The following is a 25,529-nucleotide window of genomic DNA, read 5'->3' as shown; positions in this document are numbered from 1 at the left end:
CAGCAGGAAAAAGAGAAAAGAAGGAGAGGCGAGCTTAAGGTTTTAATTTATAGCCGGCGGACCCGCCCTTAATCTGGCAAATCTGTAGAGTGCCGTGTTGCTCGTAAATAACCGAGACAGAAAGTATTATTCCCCATGAAAAACAAACTGAAGACAAGAAATTAATACCTGCTTCTTTATACACCCAAGTAAACCGTATCGACTAATCCCCTTGTAATACCCAGCACACCTGCGAAACCATTTGGTCAGCCACGCGAAGATGACACTTTATCGCGTCGTTCTCACCGACGATCTCAACCCTCTAATCGAAACTCGAGGGGACGCGAAGAGGAATCGAATTGAAAACAAGGTGACGAGGTTTTTCCCACGTTTCTCATCCAATATGTATCCACGATCCTTATTCGTAGACGAAGGATAAGTCGAAGAATGAGGAAAACGAATATCAAACCAGGATCTCTTGGCCTAAATTGATCAGATTCGAGACCACTTTAGATCTCGGTTTATGGTGGTCGCTTAACCGTGAAAGCTCGGACGTGTTCCACAGGTGTAATCCATACTTTGCCCAGCGAGACGAAGTAGAAGATAAGCCAACTGCACGTGATCGACGCGCGAGCGGAACCGGGCTGACACCTAATTTCAGGGGTAGCTAAAATTAGGTAAGGGACCGCTACTTTGTCTCCGAGTGGCGGCCATTTAACTACAGCCGCAACACAGTCGCGTGACCCTTTTGTTTATTCCTTTCTGCCTCATCTCCTCGGGCAGGATGAAGACGAATGGGATATAACGAGACAGGAAATTCTTTCTACCAAATTTATGAACCAATCGAGGATTTTAATTAGCCACTATTGCTATACGCGGTTAATTGTTGAGGAGCTATAGTGTAAAAGAACGTCTCTAAGAAGCGATTGATTTGGACTACGCAGGTCACAGTCGACTGCAGAAAAAATGGAGACAAAAGCGAAATGGAGGGGAAGGGATCAGGATCCCTAGGATCCGCTAGGATGCAGAGTTTATTCTAAACATGTAGCTTTATTGCGACATTAATAAACACCGTCGGTATCGAAGGGGTTAGAGGACCAGCAGCGAGTACCGGGAGCGAAGATCCTCTAAACGAGAGACAAAGGATAATGAAACGATAGCGCTGGAACGAGCGACCATCCGCGACAAAATGATCTTCTTTTTTATCTCGCGTAGTTGAATTCACGGTGTCTAGGATTTAATCCGTTTAACGACCAGGACGTAACCATGAAGCGGACAAGCGAACATTACTTGGCCGATGCAAAGTTCTATTAACTACTAGCACCACGATCGTCGAGATTTCGGCACCATGGCGCCACTTCCACATCGAGTTTCCATTAAGAAAAGATTCTCGTATCTCTCTACCTGGAATCCTCTTGCAATGTCGCGTCATTAGACTAGTGCGAGCAACAAAAGGGTACGGATAGCGGATACTATTAGTCCAGCCTCGCTGCTTCATATCGCCTTTTCTTACCTAGTCAGCCGGTATCTCGTAACGTTTTACACGACCACGCTTGACAACAATGCCCAGTCTTTTCCGCTTCCTGTCGTTTACCAGTCGGCTCTACACGCTTTTCCCAACGCCCTCGGCTTTTCTTCGCACCAAAGTACATTAGGAGTCCCGGGTGGTAGCGGACGAGGGTGGCACAGAGGAGACGGTAACGAGAAGACGAGGATCGAGCGCGAATTTCATTTTTCACGGATAAATCGCCACTGAGGAGTTACCGAGGAGTCACCGAGGAGTCGCCGAGGAGTCACCGAGGGTGCCCCATATAGCGAAAATTTTTCCTGCGCCACGATGCTCGTGTATTTCACGGACATCGAGAAATCGCCAACGATATTACTCGCGTTTTCATCGCACGCGTGCACCCGAGTACTCTCTCTACAGTGAAAAGAGCGTGTAAAAACGTCCAAAAGTCAATCCGACGCGCGACTGTTGGCGAGAAATTGACGAACGGTTAAGGGGTGGATAAGCGGAGTTTAATTAATTCGTCGGCGACTGGAATTCTTCCCAGCTTTTAGAGAGAACGCTCGCGTGGTAATTGCATCGGGGAGTAATGAATTGTTTAATGAACGAGAAAACGTGCACGGAGGAGCCGCTAATATCGTTTCATTACGGGAGAAAAGGCAACATTTCATAAATACCCGTTAAGCTCGTTATAAAGACACGGTTAATTTTGCTTTATTAATGAATGGCCAGCGTCCCTGGCCACGTTGATGCTGATTAATTCCGCGCACTGTGCGCGATGTTTCCAGCTACCTGATGTATCCTGTTCAACGATTCTAAACAGTATCGGATCAAATCGAGTGGCACGGCAAACCTATCGATTACTAATCGACACGTATCCTATTACGGAAACGAGAGACGGATAATGCGATTATCATTAAGGCTTCTTCGTTTAATCAGACCAGAGGAGATACGGCAGAGTGACCAGGTCGTTATCACAGGGAAGGGAAAATTCGATTGCAACCTATTTCCAAATTTTTCCTAACAGACCCTCGTCTTCGTCGACGACGTCTCGGAGTCAGGGTAGACTATATTTTTAACAGTGTCTGCTGTTAAATTATGTCTGCGACCCGCTGATAAAAGCTACAAGGCGTCCTCAGCATCGGTCGTCATCGACGTCTCGCATTTTTCCACCCCTTCCGCATTTTTCGTCCTCGACGTCGAGCTTCCGCGTTTCGCTATTCGCCCCATGTCGTTGCGCTTCTCTCGATATCGATCAGGCCAGCTCATTTTGCCGGGCTTAGTAGATTACACCGCGACAGATTCGGCGTATCTGGTGGAGATAACAACGGAATCGGAAAAAATAATTAAGAAAATCCTTCGTCGATCTGACGGTCGAATCGAGCACCCTTTATCCGCGCGATCGTCGGGTACCCCGCGTATCCGTGATACGTAAACAGGGGCAGTAAAGCTCGGAGAACGCGAGGAAGGAAAATAACTGGAAGTGTTCAATGGGCTCGTTTCTCGGTCGACGATAAAGGTTTACGACGCGCAGCTTTGAAGCCGAAGCTTCTGATGTATTATAGAGACGTTCGTCTGGGGAAAAATGAGTTATGGCTGATTTGAAATTCTTAGCGGGCAAATCAAAAACTCGTAACACGTTCGGGGGCGTTTCCACGAGGGACTCGGGAAGGTTTCGTTCGTCGAGCTGGAAATTTCGGTAGAAACTCGCGAAGTAAGATTTAATTGAGAGGGGTATCGTTTATCGATGTTCCCCGATTCTGAATAAGTAAACGAGCAGGGGGAGATGGCGGCGGAGGAGGGGACGATGGAAAGAAATATTCAGTACCCGTGAAATGGCTCGAAACGGACGAATCTGAACGAGTTCTGGCCAATAGAAGCCTGAAAGAAAATAATTTCGTCGAGACCCCGTCCGTGCGACGGAAAATGACTCCCTTCGCTTTTAACAGACAACTCTCAGAATGGTTTGATAACTCGAGAAGTCTCGGTTCGAGATTACTCGAGTTAACGAAGCGTACCGTCGTTCGCCGAGTGTTTAAAGAAGTTTCGCATTTAAAGTCAATCTTTCGGCTATTTGTTACAACTGCAAAGTACCCTCGCCTTTTATCCGTCTTAATGAACTTTCTGCCAGACGCGAATTCTTTAACAGCGGTAATAACCAAGCGAGCTGATCCCTATCAAACAATAAGCGCGATTTTCTTCTAGGATTTACTGCGCCAAGGCTCAAATTCAAATATTCCTATTGAGATTATAGGATCTAATTGTAAAATAATTACGAGATATATCAAGGAAAGTATACGTGTGCTTGACTTCTCTTCTCTTGAGAAACTGATAAACTCCTGAGAGAGTGTGAAAAGGGTACACGATGACGTGGTACGCTTAAACCCCTGATTCTAACTGAATGTTTATACAAACATTCGTTCACGAAATTTAGATCTTATAAACTATTTATTCACACCTTGTATCCTAGATTGATTTTTGTCTACAACTAAACTTATCTTTTCGTTGGAACCTGGATTGAGAACGTTATAGACCGATTAATCTTTTGTAATATATTTCGGAGCTCAGCAAAGAGGCTATGTCGGGAAATACAATAACTATGAATCGACGGAGAAGAATATGAACTGCCTTCGTACAGTTTTCGGTGGTGCTTATATATTCTTACTTGTTGGGGGGATGAAAATGACCATTGGCCCTTAGTCAAGATAGGAATGAGTTAGATGTTTTGAACTCTAACACTGGCCTGCCAATATCAGCTTGGTCCTTTCAGTGACTAAGAGTGCGAGAGGAATCTTTATTTGGACGTCGTCACCCTGCATCGAGATCTATCTTTGCTGCGAGGAAGCATCCAGCTTATGAATTCTCGAAGCAGGGTTGAGTGTCGCAATGGGTTGTCATAGGGCCTATTAAAACCTAGCTGAAGGGTTCGACGAGACACTTTTTGACAGTCCACCGTCTACACCACGCATCATAGAAGACTTCGAACCTCCGTATATTTTATACCGCCAAGAAATATAAAATATAATCAGAATCAATAGTTCGTTTCGACTTATTAATCCGATCTTTACCACAAGAGTTAAAGGATCCTTGGTCATTCAACATTTTCAACAATTCCAATTCAAATTTTCAAATGTAAGTATTCAAATTCGAATTGAAATTAAACGTCTACCCAAATTCGATCTAACCTCTAAACACAGTGCCACTATCTACGCTATAGTCTTCGTAGAGATTCCATGGCGCCACTATCGCGTTCCAATACACGTACCTGCGTTCGCGATGTTGTTTCATCTTCCAGATTTCAGAAGATGACCGCGTCTCAGACGTACCTGCCGTAGTTGCAATTTGTCACGCGTCAGATTCCAATGAAACAATCGGCTTCCTTATCGTTCCGGTGCAATCTCCAGCCAGCGAGCAGACACCGTGCGTCCTTTGGAGTTTCATCGGTTGGCTTGCCTCGTGTCCTTCTGGCTCGCAACCGCAACAACCGAGTCGATTTAGACGGACCGTGGAGCAGGCACAAACGGCAATAGAGCCAATTCGGTCAACGGAATTTAGCTGATCGTACCGTGTCCGTGCGTCACTCCGGTAATTTCTGTTATGTGTCGCACGGTCCGGCCGCACTCGCGGGCTCATGAGGATTATTTCTAGTTATAAACAAAGCCAGTCGAAGAGGACAATTTCGCGACGATGTTCCCCGATAGAATTCATACGGGACTACGTGCTATTTCGTGTGGTGACATCGTTCGTTTACATACGTAAGGGTAAGCGAGCTCCGGCTACCAATAAGGCGGCGATCAGCGAATAGACAAAGGAAGCCCTTTAAAAAGGGCAAACCGAGAAGCGAAGAGAAGAGTTTTATACGAGAGACGAGAAAATACTAGGGGAGAGTAACGTACGATCGAATTAGAATTGCGAGGATTAGAGTTACGAGACAGAATTATTTAACCTATCCACCCCTCGTCACTCCTTAAACGCATCCCATCCCTCGAAGGCCTTACGCTTTTTAAGTTTCTCCTGTCTATCTGTTCGTCCTAACTAATTCGACACGATACGAATTTTCTAAATATATTCTAAAGAATTTTAACCACTTGCCTTATCGCGTAACTTCCAATGGTGCGGGCCATCGTCAACAGGAAGGTCAGTCACACAACGAGCAATCACGTCCGAACGCGTAGAAGAATAACACGTAACTGAGGCAGAAAGGCATCGACGAACGTTAACCGCGAACCTGACCCGTGATGTTTACGTCGGAAATTCCTTACCACGAGTCTCGCGCTATATCGTAGGCAAAGTCGTTAGAGAAATATAAAGAGATATCCAAGAGAAATCGTTTACCGTATTTCCCTCTTGCGGATCGAGAAGTTTAATCCGCGATCCTTCAACGATTACCCCCGGGTCCCTTGGTTCACGAACGAACAGGATTCACGCTAGCCCAGTTTCCCGAAGGACCAAACAGCTACCGGTCCTCGTGTCCGTTTCACTTCTAGCCAACGTAAATACAGATAAAGCTAATTGCGAGCAATCGTTTGCCCGGACGGGCTGTGTGCTCCTTTAATCCTTCGGATGGAAGATAAAAGCTCCTCCACGATAGCGCCTCGTCATCCACTGTCTCTCCGCTGTTATTGTTCGAATCTCGACCGTTCTTTACCGAGGCTATCAGCCAAACTGCCAAACGATGACGCTACCGTATCGTATATTAAAGGACACCGACACTGCGATCCGTCCTCGATCCCCGTTCGTCTTCCTCGATCCGCAAATACACGGTATTGGAAATGAACGCGACGGTGCAAGTGGGCGTGTGCCTCCGGTGCTCCTAAATGGACAGGATCCTTCGGTCGCTGTGCAAACTCCGCAGGACAGAGGCTCGTAATCGAAAGACGGGGCCTCGGTGAGCTTGCAGAGTCCAGAAATCCTGCAGGCTGCCGTTCGTTCGCAAACACTCGTCCTAGACGAGGATTAGGAAGGAAGAATCCCGTGTCTCCGACCGGCTCGCTGACGATTGCATTTCTCGGTTCTTCCTGCAGAAATTGTTTCAATTCGACTCCGTCCTCGGACCCAGCCGGGGCCGACGCGTCGATTACGAGATTAAATCGGACTTAGTCCCTTCCCAACGGAATTCTTCCAGCCCGGCTTATTTCTCCCGGCGTGGAAAACAATTTCCTCGACTCGCCGCAATTAAAAGTCGCTCACCGGCCAACTTCCCTTAACCAACGATTCCCGAGACCTCCGTCGATCGATCATCTTCGATTATTAATTACCGGGCTAATGATTCGGCAGACACCGCGGCAGAGTGACGGGTAATTAAGAAGAAACGACCAGGCGCCCTTTTTGCCACGGCTAGAGGGGATTGTGACAAAGCAGCCTGTCCAAAGATAACATCTGTCTGCTCGAGAGCTGCGACCTCTCGTCCCTTTGCTTCTACCCTCCACCCTCCGCTGTGCTGACTTGCATTTTCTTTGTTCATTACAGACCGTGTCCGGCACACAGGTTGCAGGTGGCCCGTGCAAACTGGAAACTTTTTCCTCCCCGGACTGAGCCACCGACAAAACATATTCGTTGTTTCGTACCGAGGTTATTCCTTCGGGAAGTCTATCTTTTTCCTTCGCGCCTCTCCCTTTTAATTACGCTAGACGCGTATCACCCTGAACGAGACTTTCTCCAGGACTCGAACAAAATTTCCAGTGCCTTACGGCGATGGAATAATTACGGCGTTTGAAACAATTTCACGGATAAGTATCCGCTCACGATTCAATAATACTCGAGTATAATTGGTATTAGCGGTATCTGATCGCGATTAACTTATTAACGTCTACGCCACCTGTAGTTCGCGCTCCAAATGGATAGACGAAACTATCGCGTCACGCGACAGACAGACCTATTAATTGTTCATCGAACTTTAACGAACGCGACGTGGCGCTAATAAGATATCAGCTGCAAGTGCCTCGTCTCCAAAATAGAGCGCGTCGCGCTCTCCCAAGGTAATCGAAACTTTTGCTTTCGACCTCGAGCTATGTTTGCCGTTTCGTATAATTAGCCGTCGACAATGCAGAACTTTAGCCCGTCTGCGCAAATATTTAAAGGCGCCTGGGTACTCTCTTCGGCTTTAAAACATCGCGATAAAATTTACTCGAGATAGCTTTCCGGAAGTAGCTCTAGTGCTCTCGAGCGTTCGAGGCCTCGGTAGCAGGGCTGACGAAATATATTCAAAGTCGATTATTTCAGCCCCAAAATCGTGTACGTCGTGTGATCGATGACAAGCAGAAGAAACTGCACGAGTATCCGGGCTGAACAGCTGACACAAAACAACCGGTCGTCGTACTTCAACCCAATTTCCCCGGCAACTCCTTGATCTCGATTAACTACGCCCTCGTCGTCTACGCCAATTTACCATTTCCAGCGAGCTAGCAAGACCTGTCTGTCCTTCGTTAAACTACGATTCACCTGACTGAATATGCCGTACCGACTAATTCCTCGACGTTTCGTCCTCGACTGTTCGCAACGCTCCTTCTACCCATCCCCTAGCTGCGTCGCGTTCTTATTCCGACGTTGATCTTTGTTCCTCGGATCACCGCTCGCTATTACCACCATCGACGATCAAGCGATACCTCTGCCGAGGCCATTTCCGGGATTCTGTCCCGCCTGGATCACGCGTCTGCACACACGAGCACACCTGTGCCACGCACACGCGATTACAGCCCGGTTTTCATTCGATACCAGAGCTACCCCTACCAGCCCACCGGAACCGGGTACACCCAACGTGGCCCCTTGTCGCTAGACAGAGCGCACCCGTGTCTTCGTGTACGTATCAAGCGACGCCCAATAAATCCACGGTTTAATTAAACTAAGTTTAAACGGATCTCTCTCCCCCGGTATAAAGCAGTTATATGTATTACGCCCCTGATCCACCGCTAAATCAATTATCGGAGTTACGGGAATAGCGCAGGGGTTGTTTCGTTACTGGATTGCAGTCCGTCTAGAGACACACTACCACCTCGAGCGTCGCTGTCTAATATTTTATTTACGACGGAGACCATCTCCAGACATCGCGTCCTCCCCGTCGTATTATCCCATTTTCCGTCGAAATATCCCTGGACCGACGAATTTGGCGCCGCGTCGGGACGCCTCGCGTCGTTTCGTCGAACACGCGTTGCAACGTCCGCGTACGATCGATCTACCCCTTCGCTGGTCCCGTGTTCGTTAACGCGACAGACGGGAAAGATAACGTTCCGCGAGCGGATAGGACCGTTTCCGACAGAAAAGCAGCCGACGAATCGACGATTGATTACGCGAGGAAGGAGCAAAGCGACCAGGTAGAATAATTAAATGGTCAGCCTTGCCACGCGCATCAGGAATTCCTTCTGCGGCCTGCCATCGCGCCTGTGTACCTCGTACACGATTAAGCCTAAGCCATTCCAACTATTTGCCCTGGTACACGCGATGGGAAGGGCTCGATTAAACGGATCGCTGCCACGGAACCGGCGCGTTACAATCCGCCTAGCCGCCGCACCCCTGCTGCATCCGCAAACCAGATGCAACCCGGTCTATTTTTCTCTCCCAAGGAGGGAACGATCGAGCGCGCAGCAACAGTTTTCCAGCGGAATTTTAACCAGCCCATACATCACCGTATCAAAGCTGCTGCATTATTCAGGATAATGTATCCCTCTAATAAGAGACGAATGCATTTCATTCGACTTTTCTCGCTGTTGCTAATGCCTCTCAGCTACGATGCGGGAATAGAATGCGAATGTGCATCGAAAATGCGAGAAATCGTATTGGATTAAAGGAGCGAGGGTAGAGTGCTTCGAATAGCCGAGTTTCGCCGAGTTTATGGCACTTTTAACTCTTTGCGATATTGATCGCGGCGTCAACCATATTCGGGTGACAATCCAGCTTCCTTCGAGATCACGCATAGGTGCGTGACAATTTTGGGTGAATTAATCTGATGACGTTTACGTCTTTTTACGAACGTAAACTAGTCCAACTGAGGCTCGATAGGTTTTTATTTTGCAATAAGACACAGAATGAATAATGGGGATCGAATATTCTATGTTTGGCTTGATGTTCTGTTTTTAACTAGTTTCAATCTCGTGTCTCTGTGTATTTTATTAACTCGGGTGTATGATGATTAGTCGCTGTGGCGTGTCAGTGGTGGTGTACGTCTGTCAAGGGTGTGTATGGAATTCGATGTCTTACGGTGGCGGAAATTTAAACAATTCGGGCCGGTATGCTCTTTGTTCAATGGTTTAAGTTGAGTAATTCATTGTCCCTTATTAGGGACTAGCACGAGCGGCGTTCTGGTAGCCCGAGTGACTACGAATCATGGGACTCCCAATGACTGGGGACGCTCAGTGTTTCGGGAATGAACGTAGCGAATGAACAGTGATGATTTCATTTCATAAATTTCTCACGCGTTTGACGAACAGGCTCACGCTGCTAGTTAATGTCAGATCGAAGGATGAGTTAGGTGTAAAAGTGTCGGGGGATGCAAAGATCCAAAGCGGTATTTTTATCTGTCTATCGAATACCTGATTCAACGACGGGACGCTTGTTCCCGAATAGAATGAAGCTTTAAAAAATGCCTGAAATCGAGCAACCTCGTGGCCCACTGAAACTTCACAGGCCACTATATAACGTTTATCCTTTGATCTTTGTTCACACTTATTGCACGCGTCTCTCAGCCTCTATACATTCCCCTGCACACTCGTGCCAGGCGCACATGTTCCTGCGTCTAGTGTATATATACGGAAGAGCGAGTATTGATAGGGGAAAAGGGGTTGGCCTGGCTCTGTAGCCACTTGGCCGAGTATGCTTGATCGGTTCATTTGCCGCTGGCGAGGGTGCAGTCACCCTACGACCACCCTTGCCAATCCTAGTCTAACCTGCACTCGCTTCTTCCGCTGCTCGAGACTCTGCTGTCTAGCAATTAAAGACAGCGCTTGGGCGGCTCGGGCCAAAGCCAGACACGCCGTTATTGACACGAACAGGGAAGCATGCTCGTTGTATATACTTACGTACACAGGCACGGAGTATTCGGGACAGATTGGAGAACGAACCTGGGTCGGAGAGGAGATTTAAGGACTGTCTTTCTTGCTGCTAGCCCGATGGACGCTCAGTGACGCGTTAAAGTAGACTCGACCTGAACACGTGATGTCAAAGAGAGCTCGGTGGTAGTGAGCATCGTATAAAAGCCGTGCCCCGGCAGTCTTTGGGCCATCGATTCGCTCTGTGGTACAAGGTAATTGAATTCAGGAGGAACTCCGTGGGAAGAAAGGTGATTTTTATCACCGACCTGGAATATATCTCTGAAGGTAATACAGGTTACGGATTCGCGTCACAGTTTCACGGACAAGTGCTCGAAATGCGGCGATATTATAGAGCGAGACACTTTCTCTGGATGAAGGATGAATAATCGTCGAATGGATTGGCAATCCAGACTTGTTCTTTCAATATCCCCTAATTTGTACGGTGATTAATAATTCGTGGGGAAATTCGGCAGGGAAATTCGCGAACACCGTGAGCAGAAGTGGGCCGGAAAATATGGCAACGATATGCGAATACGCGGTAATAAGTAAACATTACACGATCTCCGGGTACGTGAGTTCGGAGCGAAAACTAGCCATTACGCATATCGATACGGTTTATACGCATGCTAATGCTCGAATGCCCATAATTATGCGAAGATCCCTGTTCCCGCCGGTTATAATCGGCCCGACATTTAATGAACCGTATCGTGATAGAAATCATCGGCACCTGCCCGTTACAGTGTCGCGATTACTACCACACCTTTTTCGACTACCCTCGTGGAAAATTCATCGCAATTGCATCGGTGCAATTGCGAATGCAATCGAAAAAGACGACGTTGAATAGGTATAATAGTCTCCATACGCGACCTATCGAATATTTGCAACGAACAAAAGTCGATATCGCGTTGAAAAGATCGGCGAATGCTATAAATTATTCGAGTATTGGCCTCTGATTTTTAAACACCTTGTATTTGTGCAAATAAACGATCGACGCGCGATCTGCTAGATTTTCCTCGAATATTATCGAATGCCGGAAATATTGTGGGAAAACTGTCGCGTGGCATACCCAGTCATCCATTAAACTCGTAATTTCGTACGATTCGTTAACGCGATTTACGCGGCGTCGATGCGACACCGGCTGAAAATAACCCGGCGACTAATTTATACCGAAAAATAATACGATTCGCGATGATCAGTCGGCAGATATTTTCGTCAAGCGTCCCAGAATTATAGAGATACCATTCCGGAAATATGTCGTCACTCACCACTCTGTCCCCGCGATGCTTTATGAAGCAATTCAATTCCGCTGTGTGGCCAACAATGACGGTGACATTTCGCGGCGAGATGTCGTCGAATTCTGGTTTGTTCAAAGGTTTCGTCGGCTTACTTCCGGCGACCACGCTCGCCAGACTCGATCCACCTGGAAAGAATACGGAAAATACCATTAGAGAAATTGTCTGCCGGTCCACTGCTTCCACGTTTTCCGATATATATGTGTATATATACGAATCAAGCTACCAGACGATTTCAAATAACTTCGAAAATTATTTACCGTTCGAAAAAATGCTTCAAATAAAAGTTGCGCGACTTCCGAGGCCGCTTCTGCTCGCAAGTCTGCGTTCAATTTTTTAAATGGAACGACTGATACTTTTTCGCGAATTCGAGCAAAGCGTCCAATTATAAGAGGGTATATATTACACATACACTGGTCCATATACGTAATACGTTATCTAGAAGCTTCGTAAATATTTAGGAACTGTGGGATTTTGAAGCAGCCTGCTCAAACGCGGAAATTTCGACATCCTAGCCGAGGAAGTGCATAAATAACAGGGGAATCTATTCTTATTTAACAAGGCGTCACGGCAACAGAGCAGCTAGAGTATTTCTCGCAAAGTCAAAGTAAGTTGGATGAATATGGAAACTCTTCGAGCTTTACGTTCAAACGAGGTTAGACGTTGCAGCTGCTTTGCAACATCAAAAGTTCTATCTGCCGAGTAGGCCGGGTTGTTACCGACTCGCTTTCCACCTACACAAACCTACGCAAACGCGAACGAAGCCGCGCACACGCGGCTGATTCTAATAAGCACTTGATTAAGGGTGAACTTCCGGTAATACTAATGCGTCGCGCTATTGTATATGGTCGTGGTACGCAATCACGGTTAACGTTCATGGAATATCGTGCTAGCTGCGCCGGGACAGCAGCACTGTCTTCTTTGATCCACCGTTAATGCAAATAGTTCACCAACTAATAATTTCGAGAATTTCTGACTTCCTCGTGGCATGCTTCCACTCCCTCTTTTCGCCGCTCATTTCGCTTACCTTCGATACACGCGGCTGGTAAATTGGAAAATTGGAAAATTGGAAAATTGCGAGAGCATAAAATCGGAAAATATCGTAATCAAAATTGGAAGATATCGGTAATCGTGCATCTACTCTCACGCGTTCACTTCCACTTTTCACCGCTAATTTCCCTAACCTTCGATACATTTAATTGGTAAACTGGAAAATTGGAAAATTTCAAGATTATAAAATCAGAAGGTATCGGAATAAAAATTGGAAGATATCGGTGATCGTGGATCCAATATTCACTCCCACTTTTCGCCGCTAATTTCACTGACCTTCGGTACATGCAGTTGAAAAATTGGAAAATTATCCGTATCTAAGATCGTGCGTCAATATGTACGTGGGAAAAGGCAAACGCAAATTTCCCGCAATAAGAAAAATCAATCGACTGACCACGAAGGTGTGCGCTCGTTTCGCAACTCGTTCCTCCATCGACGTAATTTATGCCACGTATTACGACTATTACGGCTACGATTATTTATCTCGACTTCATTATACGCTGGGCCAACGTGATTTCGGCATGAATCAAATCTCGTCGCTGGCAGGATTAAATAAACGACGTCCAGTTATCGTGAGTGATCGCAACGGTAATTTTCGCCGATTGTTTTCGGCCGAAATTTATCGTCGAAACTCGGCGATTAAACGGCAAGAATTTTATCGAACGACGTATACACGCTAAAAAAACAAAAAAAGGAAAAAAGACGGGATGATGTAGAGTAAAAAAACAACGAGGGATTCTTTCGGATCGGGGATGATCGGGACGATTTTCGGCAAAGCGAATGGTAACTATTATCTTTGCAGCGAATTGGATTATACTGTAGCAGATTTATACGAATCACTCGATTCGCCATTAACCAGGATTTCGTCGATCGCGGAGATGAGAGAGTCGCCATTAACATAATCCCACGAGAGTGGGTGGAAATGGCGGAAAAACGGCACCGTGTCGAACGAGGGTTGAAGCGGTCGAGGCCAGCCGGGACGAGGTTGCGTGGTACACGAGCGGAAAAGGGTGAGACAGAGGGGAGAGTGGTGCTCGATAAAATTTCCCATTGTATTCCAGTGGAAAATGGGATTTCGGCAGGACAGAAATTGAAATTGTTACAAGGTACACGCGAAATTGCTGGAAATCGCTATCCAGACGGTATCGATATGCGTTTCGGAAGGAACGGGTAGAAAGGATTGGCAGTCGATAACGAAGCGTCGACGAGTTGTCGTGAAATTAATTCACCGTCATGGTCGAACGTTGCTTGCGGAATGGTCGATTTAACGGTGCCCCGTAGCAGGCCGGCGAAACGGGGAACCCGCGAGCGTTCGGCGAGAACGAATGTCGATGGAACGCTGCATCGGGCATCGCGAGGAGAAATTTCACGCTGTACACGCGGAAACGGAGCAAAAGAGGGTGGCTATCGATCGAATTCCTGTGTCAGGATACTCGCGAAGATCGTCGACACGTCGGAGCACGAGGGTCGTGGAGATAGTGGGAAAAATTCGAGAAATTTCGTTTACGTCCTTCCGCCATTTTCGCTTTCAAGATGGACGAAGCACGCTTCCTTCTTGGCAATGGCGGCGGTCGATTCGCCGGGCTCCGAGTGCCGGTTATAAACGAGCGAGGAAGCGACTCGGTGCGATACGCGGGAATATCCTTTACGCGTTTCTCCGCGTGCGTTTATTCAAATTTATTCAAATTCGAATTTATGCGCGCACGGTATCTGGCGCGGGGTACGCGTATGAATGCCGTCGATTTAAATACAGCCTGGCGGCGAGGAAAATCCGGAGAATTTTTTCGAAGATAGCGAGAGAATCCACGATTCCTCGCAGAAACGATAAACAAGAGGGCTCGTTTTAAACAAACGCCTCGCGAAGTCCACCGCAATCTCTGCCGTTTGGTGATCCTCCAAATTTTCTACCTTCCAGTCACGGCACGTACGTTCAGTTATTTGATCTGCCCCTTAGATTCCAAGTTGGCCAGCGGCACGGCCAGCGATACCTTTCGACCCGTTCCTATCGTTTACCTCGTCCGCGAATTTAGAGTCGTCCCCGGAAATGAAGAGGAAGCGGGGACCGGCGGGGGTGAAGAGCGGGAAAAAGTGGAAGGTGGGCCCGGGGTGTAATCAAAGGAACAACGGAGAGCCTCGTGCCGTGCCACGTCGCGTGGTAAAACGGGAGGAAAAAAGCGCAGTGAAATTATGGTGTAATACCAGTCGGCGTACGTATTCCGGGCGGACACGCAAAGCGAACCCTTAAATTCGTCGGTTCCTCCGTGCTCGAGCCTTGTAATTTCAATGGAATGCATCGCGGGGAGATAAGGGATCGTAATTGAACCCCTGAACAATGCTCGCCTGCAATCCGACGTAAGGGAAATTGACGGAAGCTTCGCGAAACCCGCCTTTACGACCGGCATAAACCGATCGGGGGGCTCGTTCTAACTTTTTCCAACGAGCCACTGCCACTGGCCGGAACGAATTTACTCGGTCCACGCGTTTCCCTATATGTCTCGCTTTAACGACCGTTTAGCTGCGAGTGCCCTAGGGCACGAGATCGGCAGAGATCGGTGTAGAGCACGCCTACGCGAAATGTGCCATTCTTATCCGCTTCTTGTTTCACGAACCGAGTTCTCCAAGCGATCCCGTACTCCCCATTCGATCCGGCAGTTGGTCCAAGTACTACGACGTCGATTCTTTCCCGGTGGATCGTATCGTCGATTTTGGCATTCGATTCACTTCGAGCTTCGCCGAAGGGTACGTTCCTTTCAACCGTTTCGTTCCATGACGTTCCACCGACGCGATTCACTCGAGCTATACACCCCTGAACCTGGCTATTTATACGATTGCTGGCTTCACCCTCTCGCTGCACTCCCTCTGCGTCTTAAAGGCAGCGGAATCTCGACGTTTCCGTTTTATCAACGGATCTCGATGCCCTGATACCCGGTCAGCCATTGGTCGAGTGTCTTTAAAGCGGATTTTTCACCACGCTCATCACGCGAATTGCTCGATTAGCGTGGAAACGATAACGAGGAAATAACAGGACGAATTAGTGTACTATTATTTGGGTAACAGGAAAAAGCGAAATTTCGTGCGAATATTCGACCATTGCCATCGTGAAATCCGTTAATTGATGGAATTAAAATTAACGATCGGGTAAATGGAGCCGGTGTAATTAAATATCGGTCGGGTTTTACTAATTCAACGGAGGTCCCCTGCGCGGAAATATCCCGGCGAACGGGCTTGTTTCCCCTTTTTCTAATCAGAATTGCCCGGTTCTCTGTCCGGAACCCGTGGTGTATACTAAGGGCAGAGAATTCGCTGGGTCCTTCGGAACGAATGGCGGGACGCGGTGACGGACGGAAGGAGAACGAAGGCTGGGGAACAGGGGATTCTAATTACGCAATTAAAATATTCAACAGTGTCGTGTCGCGACCATCGCGATGGTCCGCCGTGTATTTCACTATCAAATGTAATTCTGATTAAATGTACGGCAAGTGCCTACAATTTGTTGTGTTCCTTGCAACTACCGATAGCCCACGGTCAAAATACAATACATCTGGTGGATCAGATTTTATCTTATTTCACGAAAATTTGTATCGAATATTAATATAATTCCTATAATTACTAACCTTTCCACCTCTTGCGAAACCAAAACAGAAACGACACCAAAATCACCCCGTTTCGAGTAAATAATTAGTAAATAAACATGAGCGACGGAACTAATCAGCCGACAGAGCAGAATTTACGCAGCAGTCATAGTTCACGAGCACGATGCGACAAACAGAGAATAATCCATGAAGAATGGCTGCAGTGTTACGCTACGACGTGATTCGACAGAGGAGTTAACTCCAGTGCAAGCATTCCGTTCCACAAATCAAGCCACGGTTCGAGCTTCGTTTCAATAATCGTCCAGGAACTGCTAAATAACTCGATAGTTTGGAGCGAGCAGATTGCACGAATAGCCGCGGCTCGTTCTGCGAAGTTCATCCCTGGCGCGGTGTGCATCGCGAGGAAAATCGCGATAACACGGCGAGGCCGAGATAACTCGTTACGGCACTGAGCCCTTATGCTTCCTACGGGGCCAGAATATGGGCATATTCTATTAGCAGGCAGGTTTACACGGTTGCCCGGCCTCGTAAATAGACTCTGCAAACAGATTCGCGCATCGGAGCTCGTAACCGTTTCGTTCGCCGATTTCATCAGCTTACAACGACGCATCGCGCGGCTAGAAATGACTACACGGTCTTTGCGAACCACTGCACCGGTTTCCCTTCTTTTCTCTCCAATTTCGAGATATTGTTCGCGAAAAATACGTGGATTACACTCCGCTGAGGTGCTCCGAGGTGGCCATGTTCTTTCTGTCTTCCTTTTCTCACACTACGTTGCAGAAATGTTCATATTTCGTGGATTTCTTAACGAATATAGTCATCACGGTGATTATTCCTTGCGAATTAGAGAAGCCCATGGAACTCTAATCGCAGTCCTGCAGAAATGTGACGAATGTCAAGGGATGACACTGTCTTGGCAATTACAGCAGATTCAGAAACCAGCAGTCGAATTCTCGAGTGTATGATACCTTTTCTCTCTACCAATCTATTCGAGACTCTAGAATTGTCGGATAGAAGAGAAGGGACATATCGACAGTGTAAATTTAACCGAGAATTGCTCTATGTGTTCTTATCCTCTCGGCTATGATAGAGTGGAGGTTCTCTCCTACGATTGCTGATGTCAGTTGGTACAGCAGAGATCCTCCAGTGGTCCTGGAAGGGATGAAAGGAAAATGGAGGGATGCGGTTTGACCCGGGCCTTCTAGTGAACTCATCAGTGAGGCTATCTAGCAGATCCTTGGAAGTTTGGAAATTCTATACATAGGAAGCGGAGGTTTTACAAAGGACTTGCACGAAAATCCTCGTACCTCCTTGCACCTGGAATTAATCTAGTAACGAGCGCGAGAATGATGCCAACATAGCAGTAACAAAAGTCCATCCAGAGCAGAAAATGATGGCGAATTGAACCTTCTACGGGAAGTCCATACGGGTGTGATAAATGGAGACCACTGCCAAGTCTGACAAGCGTGAATAAGAAGCAGCCATCGCCTTTTTATCGGTTCCCGTGACTGGGTTTACTAGACCACGCTTGACCCCTGTCTCTTCCTCTTCGAAACAACGAAACGACTATCTGTCGCCTATCCAATAGACGATCCACTCGATCTCGCTTCAAAGTTCACGACAGAGAATTCGCACCTAGGGCGGAGAGTTGAAAAAGTTATTAAATCTTGCGACCATCGCATATCTCGCGACTTTCTCGCGCAAGGAAAGTTTCGCTGGATGTACAGTAGTGCTCGGTGCAGCACATGCGCGACCATTCGGAATATCCGGATGGCGTTTACACGACTGGACTTGGGAGATTAAAATGCTGCAGCTGCAACCGAGGGATTCGTTGGAAGTTCGCTTAATAACGATGTATTCCCGACCGTGAAGAGAGGAATCCCCCAGAACCGGGACAGAAAGGCGCATTAATCACCGGGACTGTCTTTAACCTCGCAGATTTACGCTACAACTTCCCGTTAATTACTCGCTGCTATTCTTCCGCAGAAATGCGCCAGCGTTTGTCGTTTCCGCGCATTATTCCTTCGTAAAGCTAAGTTTTCCATGCAATCCGGTAAGGAAAATGGCACGAGACTGGTCGGAATTTTCGTGAACTCAGAAGCTGGAACCTGTCCTAGGATCTGGAACAACGAGGAGCACACGTTGCCGGGGGAACAACTAAAAGGAACGGTCCAGGAGCGATTACCGTGTGTCGTTAACGATATCCACAGGCGTTCGGCTTGTATCGATGATCAAACTTGCCGCGTAAGAGTAACCAAGTTTATAATACAAGTACGTCGCTAATGCATACGATATTCCAAGTACAGATTAAACTTTTCGAAGACCATTAGCGTGCATCGAGGGAACGTCGTATCTCGAGCCAAGTCAGCGGTTAAATTCACGGACGTCCGGGTCTCGCGAGGATGTTCAAAACGACGGCGTAAGTACGTCCTCGAGGATTCGAACGCGAATACATTTGTCTCCTCTGTTACAAGATTCAAGAGGAACGAATTAAAATGATAGCGCAGTCTCCTGGGCCTCGCCCAAACCCGCAAACCCGCGGAGGTGTTACAAAATCTCGCGTTTGCTTCAACGCTCGCGAATGTTAAATACGAGCAATCTGTCGTACACCCTGTATACGCGCCGCGCATATCGAATAAATAAAGCATGCACGATTGCGTTGTGCATTTTGCGCGAATTCATCACGTTTGCCTCGTAAAGTTTACACAGTTCATCAAATCGTTCCGCCATTCGAAAACGCAATAACAAATTCTTTATGATATCGAAACATGGCAACAAAATAACTCCGATATTTGCTCCTCGCCGGAAACGAATCAGCGCGCGACTGGATCGGCCTGTTAACGCGGATCGATTCGCCGATTCGAAATTGAGCAACAAACGACTCGCAGGAAATTGCGACCAGGATGACTACGTAATAGACGGGATTATAAAACACCACGACGAGACGACGCCATATTCCGCCAGTTCGTAACGTCCTTCTTCCGCGATCAGAAGATCCACGCGCGATTTTACGCGATACTCGTCTCTCTGTTCCTCGATCTCACGCAGATCGAGAATTCATCTAATCGCGTTACGGAAAACAGGGTTTCTATGGGAATTCTACGGGAGTTCTAGAACGGGTAATCGATGAAACTCGCGTGGGAATTTTCGCGCTTGCATCGATGAGAATTTCACGGGACGAGAAGGGACGCGCGAAGATGCGGGGATGGAACCAGGAGGAACGATCGTGTTTGTTCGAGGCAGTGAGAAAGTCAGGGGCCAACGTTTTCCGACGTTGGCGAGAGAAGAAAAGTTGCAGCCATCAAACGGACTTATTACCGATTTATCATCGGGGAAAATTAGAACAGAAGCTTCGGCCGGAATCGGCGGCGAAAGTTTCCCTTCGCGCCGGTCGAATGGGAATAAGGAAACGGCGAGCGTCTTCGTTGGCCCGCTTACAAAAGTTCCACCATCTCTTCGACTATTACTCCGATGAAGGATGATGACTGTTCTTCCCGGCCAGACACGGGTCATTCGTTATTTACCGACCATTACGCTTCGACGTGATCGAAACCTTCGGTCGCTTCTCGGAGAGATCGTGTCCGGCGAGAAGACACCCCCTGCATTATATCTTACGAGCGTATCGTTGGTCCAGACATTGTTCCATTTCGTTTGCGAGGAGAGCGAAAAATCACTGGTGTCAGCTTCGTCGATTTTTCGTTAAACGATTGCTTTAAATCTTCCGGTTGATCGATCTACGACGATTAATCCTTTCGCTATGGCAGGCGTCGCCGCGCAGTCCCTATTGTAGAACGAAGCACCGTGTCAAAGATGAAAATATTACGATCCTGCAGGTTTTCGTATTCGAGGCCAAGTCTTTTGAAGAAGAAAAAGAAAAAGATAAAGGAAAAACCGACCATTGCAATGGCGCTTGCAATTCTTTGCGAAGAGAGTTAAACAGAACGGTAGCACTTGCCTTAATTTTTCACTCAATTTTTGTGGCCGGTAATTATAGTCACCCGTAATAGCGAAAGGGTTGAATACGACCAATTCTTCCTCGCGAGAAGCAAATAAGGAATAGCAAGAGCGAATGGACGTTGTATTACCAACGGAGCGAACAAAGGCTCGATTGAAATGACGATGAAATATGAATTCGCGTACGCGACGGGACTTTATGCATTCAAGTGCAATTCGTATTAATCCAAATGTGTTATTAAATACGCTCATGCCTGTGGCTCGCGCAGAGGCAAGGATAAACCGGTATGAATATTCCCGCTAACGCTCGAGAAGTTGGCCACGCCAAACAAAGCCTATTTAGAGACGCTCGTAGAGAATTAAACGTTGGTGAATCGAATGGCTAGGAGAGATGAAAAGAGACATGGAAAGAGAGATCCCTCTCACACGCCCGGCAATCTATAGTTGCTCGATCCCGAAGCGATTCTTCCAGCCGACCACTCTCGATCGGGAAGTTAAATACGCGGATAATAAAAGTTCCAGGGGAACGTAGACACCCGAGACCACTGAAAATGAACTTTTAACGCGGCGTAAGGTCGGTATATCTCGTGGCCTAACTTACTTTCGGGCATTCTTCTCGTACCTATCATTTCTCTCCTTCCGCGCCCCTCCCCGCCCCTGGCCAACGCTCCTTCCGCACCCTGTACTTCCTTTTTGCGCTTGCACCCACCACACGAGCTCCATGGGGAAGGGACGAAGAGCTGTAGGAGGCGCGAAGCCCCGTTAAAGCCTTCGCTTTAAAGCTTCGCAACTTTGGCAGAAAGTTCGCCAGGTTCGAACTATCGGGAAAAGCTCGCCGCAGTATAAGCTCGACCTTTCCGATATTATTATTGCCCTGGGCGAGCCTTGTACTTTCGGCGTCCTCGTTTTTCTTCCCCTTGCCTTTCTCGTTTTACTTTTCACTTACTTTCCACCCGCAGGACACGTACGGCCCCCAGGCTGCCACCGGCAACCTAAGAAATTCCGCGGGTTTATTCTACCCTAGAAATAAGTCCATGGACGACCCCTGAATTAATCAACGATTCATGCTAACGACGTCAACCTTCGAACTTTGCGCTGGAAGATCACGACGACTGGGATATGCAGTCACGAGGATCAATAGTTCGAATATTTAGAATGCAAGGACGATAAGTGGGGTTCATTTGCGATCCTCGATGTCAAAGTACGAGTACTTTGGGGGTAGCTGCAGGGATCACAGATTTCTGAACGATATATCGTTGAATTTATGATTTGAATTTGGCGAGTGAACGGATGTGTGTTGCATGCAAGCTAGCCTAGCCTGGACAAAAGGCAATCGTCAGGCAGTCAAGCGGGAGAGCGCCCACGGTTAACCCTTTGACTACCACGCCGAAATCACATGTTTCCCTCAGGACGCCACGGGAGTGCACCGCTAGATGCAAGATTGGTTTCAATATGTTTTTGATGTTCTAATACAAATTTTTAACTGTTCAATGGGGCACTTTTTATTTCAAAGTATCTTCTAATTTGCGGTTATATTCGAAATGCATTAACTGTCAATTTTCATGACCACTGTGACGTCACAGAAGAAACCATGGACGGTCATATACGACTAACGTGGCAGTCAAAGTGTTAATACGTCTCTGATACAAGTTCCTTTTTCCTTTCATATACTTTTCCTTCATTATATGTTCCAATTTCATGTAATCTATTTAATCACAATTCACAATCAATTCACAATTTTATGTAATCTGCGTTATGTATGTACATGATTGATAAAAAATATATGTTATATATTCCTTCAATTCTGATACGTTGTATTTAATAATCGCATGTGCATTCTAACACATATATTTTTCGCAGTATAGTCGTAAACAGAGGATAGTAGAGAATACATGCTACCACCATCGTTGTATCCCTAATGCTTCGTTTAAAATTATTTTTCTCCTTCGTCCTGGTATTAAATATATTACTGGACATGCGAAAGTCCTGCAATATCGCAATAATCTTTCGACTTCTCGTAATGAACCGTAATTATAAACCGACTCTTCGACAAAATTGAATCGAAATGCCGGGACTTGATCGCCGTAATAGCTAATAAATATCGTCAAAGCCATTAGTAAGAGCGTCCGTTTAATTCGTCGCGGAAAGAATACCACCGATGGGTATTCAATTTGGAAAGAGAGACACCCGATTAAAAAGCATTGTCTCGCGTCGCATCGAATGCGGCCCCTGTATTCGATGAAAACGAACGTACTCCCATGGGTGCCGTACACCATGCGCGGTCCACGCGTCTGCATTCGGTTCCATGGATAATAGCCCGAAGGTACATGGCCCGAGCGTTCCGAGAAATGGAAGAACAAATACCGTGGGACACGTAAACGATACACATTACGTTTCTACGTGACTGAGCTACGACCCATAGAAAATGTCACAGAGACATTTGTGGCATCGGCCGCCGTAGATACCGACTGTCATGCGACTCGTTACGGACACTAGAGGATCGCCCCATAGCGTTTAGTCTCGTTACTCTACCATGACCGGGGGTTCGTTCATCGTTGGAGAATTTTTAGTAGATATCGTGGAAAATTTAGGACTTCGATTTTCTAGTCGCCAGGTGCGAGATACCTCGATGCAGCAATTAAAACGACACGAGCTGCAGCAAATTCTACGAAATTCGAAAATTGTGTACAGAGTGTGTTATGCTACGATTGACACGCTGCTGACGGTATACTGCGAAGTGGATGGAAACACGAGTCCGGCACACTTTTTGCAAATAAAACGACAAATTGACGTGTTTGACGTCTGTGCTATTTGAAAAATATTTTTTAACTTTTCGCTCGATAGCGGAGGTATATATGATGCGAGTCGGGTTACTTTGTCGATAACATTTAAAAAGTGAATGACGTTAACACAAATGGTTAAGGGAGAAATAGACAAAACTAGAATTCGAGACTTATATTAACAACCTGTTAACGTATATCAGTCTTCAAAGTAGCGCGTGACTCGATCACGTATTACTTGGACGGTACACGAAGAAAAATCAAAGCTCGAAAACCACTGATTTAAGGAATTAGAAGACGTACTAAAGGATCAGTCGTTCATTCTTACGGAATAAAAATAGCGAACGTTGTTCTGCTTTTTTAAAATCAATTTTACGAGTATGCGAGCTCGACAATCTCGTACCCCCGTTGGACTGTTGTAAAGGAAAATTATTAACCAGCTCGCTTTTAGCGTTCAGTGGAACAGGCTATATTTTTCTAGCTGGTATTTTCTCTCTTCAAATATGCCTTGATTAATATCTTCCTTTTCCGTTGCTTTTAATGAAACATATCGATTGGAAACATTGTATTCACGAATACCTCGCGCTTCGCTGCCAAAGCTCCACTGATATATTCTATTCTATATTTTTCCCGATCAACTATTCGATCTTATAAAGCAGGTTTCAATAATTGAACGTACTCGGACAAAGGAAGAACAAATTTTAGGAGCACAAATTTTTTAAATTGAAACATACACCATACCAAACTGTTAGAGCTTGCAAAGCGGGCTTTAACGATTGGATCTTCGACGAAAGCATGGAGAATACTTATCGAGAGGACGGAAGGAGAAAGTTTAGACCCAAATTTTCAGAATTAAAGGATTATAAACTACTCGATCTTGCAAAGAGTTTCATTTATCCATTGAATCTGCAACGCAAGCGATTTTAATGGTAAAAATTCAGGAGATTCGAGAGAATAAAATTCAGAAGATTAAAAATTTGAACCGTCAACATAACCATCCCTATATAAAAGATTCATCTGTAATTTTCTACCGATATACACAAGGTAATCTCTCCCAGAACAGGTGAGATTTTGGAGAGATTTGGAGATTGAAATTTAGAAAATTGGGGGAAAGGAGAATAATAGAAATAGAAAAATAGGAGCGATTTGAAAAATCCTCGAACGTCCGATTACGTATGGGTATTCCTATGAGCCCTATCGAAATAATCTTCCCCGGTATAAAAGACCTCGCGCGTTGCGCTTACAACTGCCGGTGGATGAACACGGAGCAGCATCTCCTGGAGCAGGTTTCCATTCTCTCAGGCCTTTCACCAGCGGCGAAACATTTTCCTAACAATGCGAATCGCACGTGCCTGGCCTACCTAGATTCGAGAATCGTTGGAAGTGGCTCGATCTTCCGATTCGAAACTCGCTCCACCGTTTGTGCCTTATACCTTCGGGGATCCGGTGAGCGTGGATTCGTGATTCCTGGGGAACGGCAGCGCGTGCAGGGTTACCATTTTCGAGGGTACCCTCTTTCTCTGGGCTTTGGGAGGTCGGAGATGTTTAATGCAAACTCATCGATTCTCGAAACCCTCGGACATTTTTCTCCCCCGTGCAAGCCTCTCTAAGGGATTCTCGCGAAAGATTGCGGCGAAGATTCTATGAGCGATGGCGGCTCATAAAGTCGGATGTGGGTTGTGGCCGCCCTCCGCGTTCCCGCCACCCTCCTTTGCCACCTAAAACCACCCCTTGACCCGACGCTTCAGCGATCCGGCCATTTCTTGCGGCGGATCCTCGGTGATACATCGACCGGAGAACGACACTCACGATTCTTGATTAGCCGCATAATTTTTTCCTATCTCCTCGCATAATATCGCCTTCGTTTGGAGAATGGCAAACGATTCCTCGAGCGGGGAAATCGAGGTGTTTCAGCTCCTCTTATCTCGGCCTTGCTTCGCCAACCGAGCGAGGATTCATCTCGTATATGGATAAGACTTATCGTTCCGACACCAGACTTTCGGAATACGTCCGAAATTCCGGAAGCAATTCCATCCTGGCGTCGAGGATTCCGCCCTTCCAGCGCCGACTCGCGAGAGAAACGACTAGTGTTCCCCGGCAAAACACAGCTTCTCCCGAAAAGCACGACACCCTGGACCCCCGAACGGCGACTTTGCGATCCGACAACCACCCCTTGGCACGTAAACGCGGGCGGTAGTAACAAAATCTATCGGTGTATCCCCGCTTCGGCCAAGTCTGCCCGTGCAGCAGCGTTTTACCGGAGTAATCTCGAGGATCGCCGAGGAAAATATTTACAAGGAATACCACGGGATATTTTCTTTATCGCCGGTCGAGCACATAAACCGCGTCTT

The 25,529-nt window shown here is 46.8% G+C and overlaps 1 protein-coding gene across 4 annotated transcripts in view; it reads right to left on the bottom strand.

Annotated features, from left to right (window-relative positions):
- The window catches only part of LOC108555577 (basement membrane-specific heparan sulfate proteoglycan core protein), a 154,560-nt gene that overhangs the window by 79,446 nt on the left and 49,585 nt on the right, over positions 1 to 25,529 (bottom strand). For all 4 annotated transcript variants that reach the window (XM_017911314.1, XM_017911311.1, XM_017911312.1 and 1 more), the window contains one exon: positions 11,775 to 11,929. In XM_017911314.1, coding sequence (XP_017766803.1) covers positions 11,775 to 11,929 — 155 coding nt within the window. The remainder of the gene's footprint in view (positions 1 to 11,774; positions 11,930 to 25,529) is intronic.

The sequence above is a fragment of the Eufriesea mexicana genome, unplaced genomic scaffold (assembly GCF_001483705.2).
Source record: "Eufriesea mexicana isolate 0111107269 unplaced genomic scaffold, ASM148370v2 scaffold124, whole genome shotgun sequence".
Taxonomy (NCBI): domain Eukaryota; kingdom Metazoa; phylum Arthropoda; class Insecta; order Hymenoptera; family Apidae; genus Eufriesea; species Eufriesea mexicana.
The sequence above is the reverse complement of the archived record's forward strand: the minus strand, read 5'-3'. Positions and strand labels throughout refer to the sequence as shown.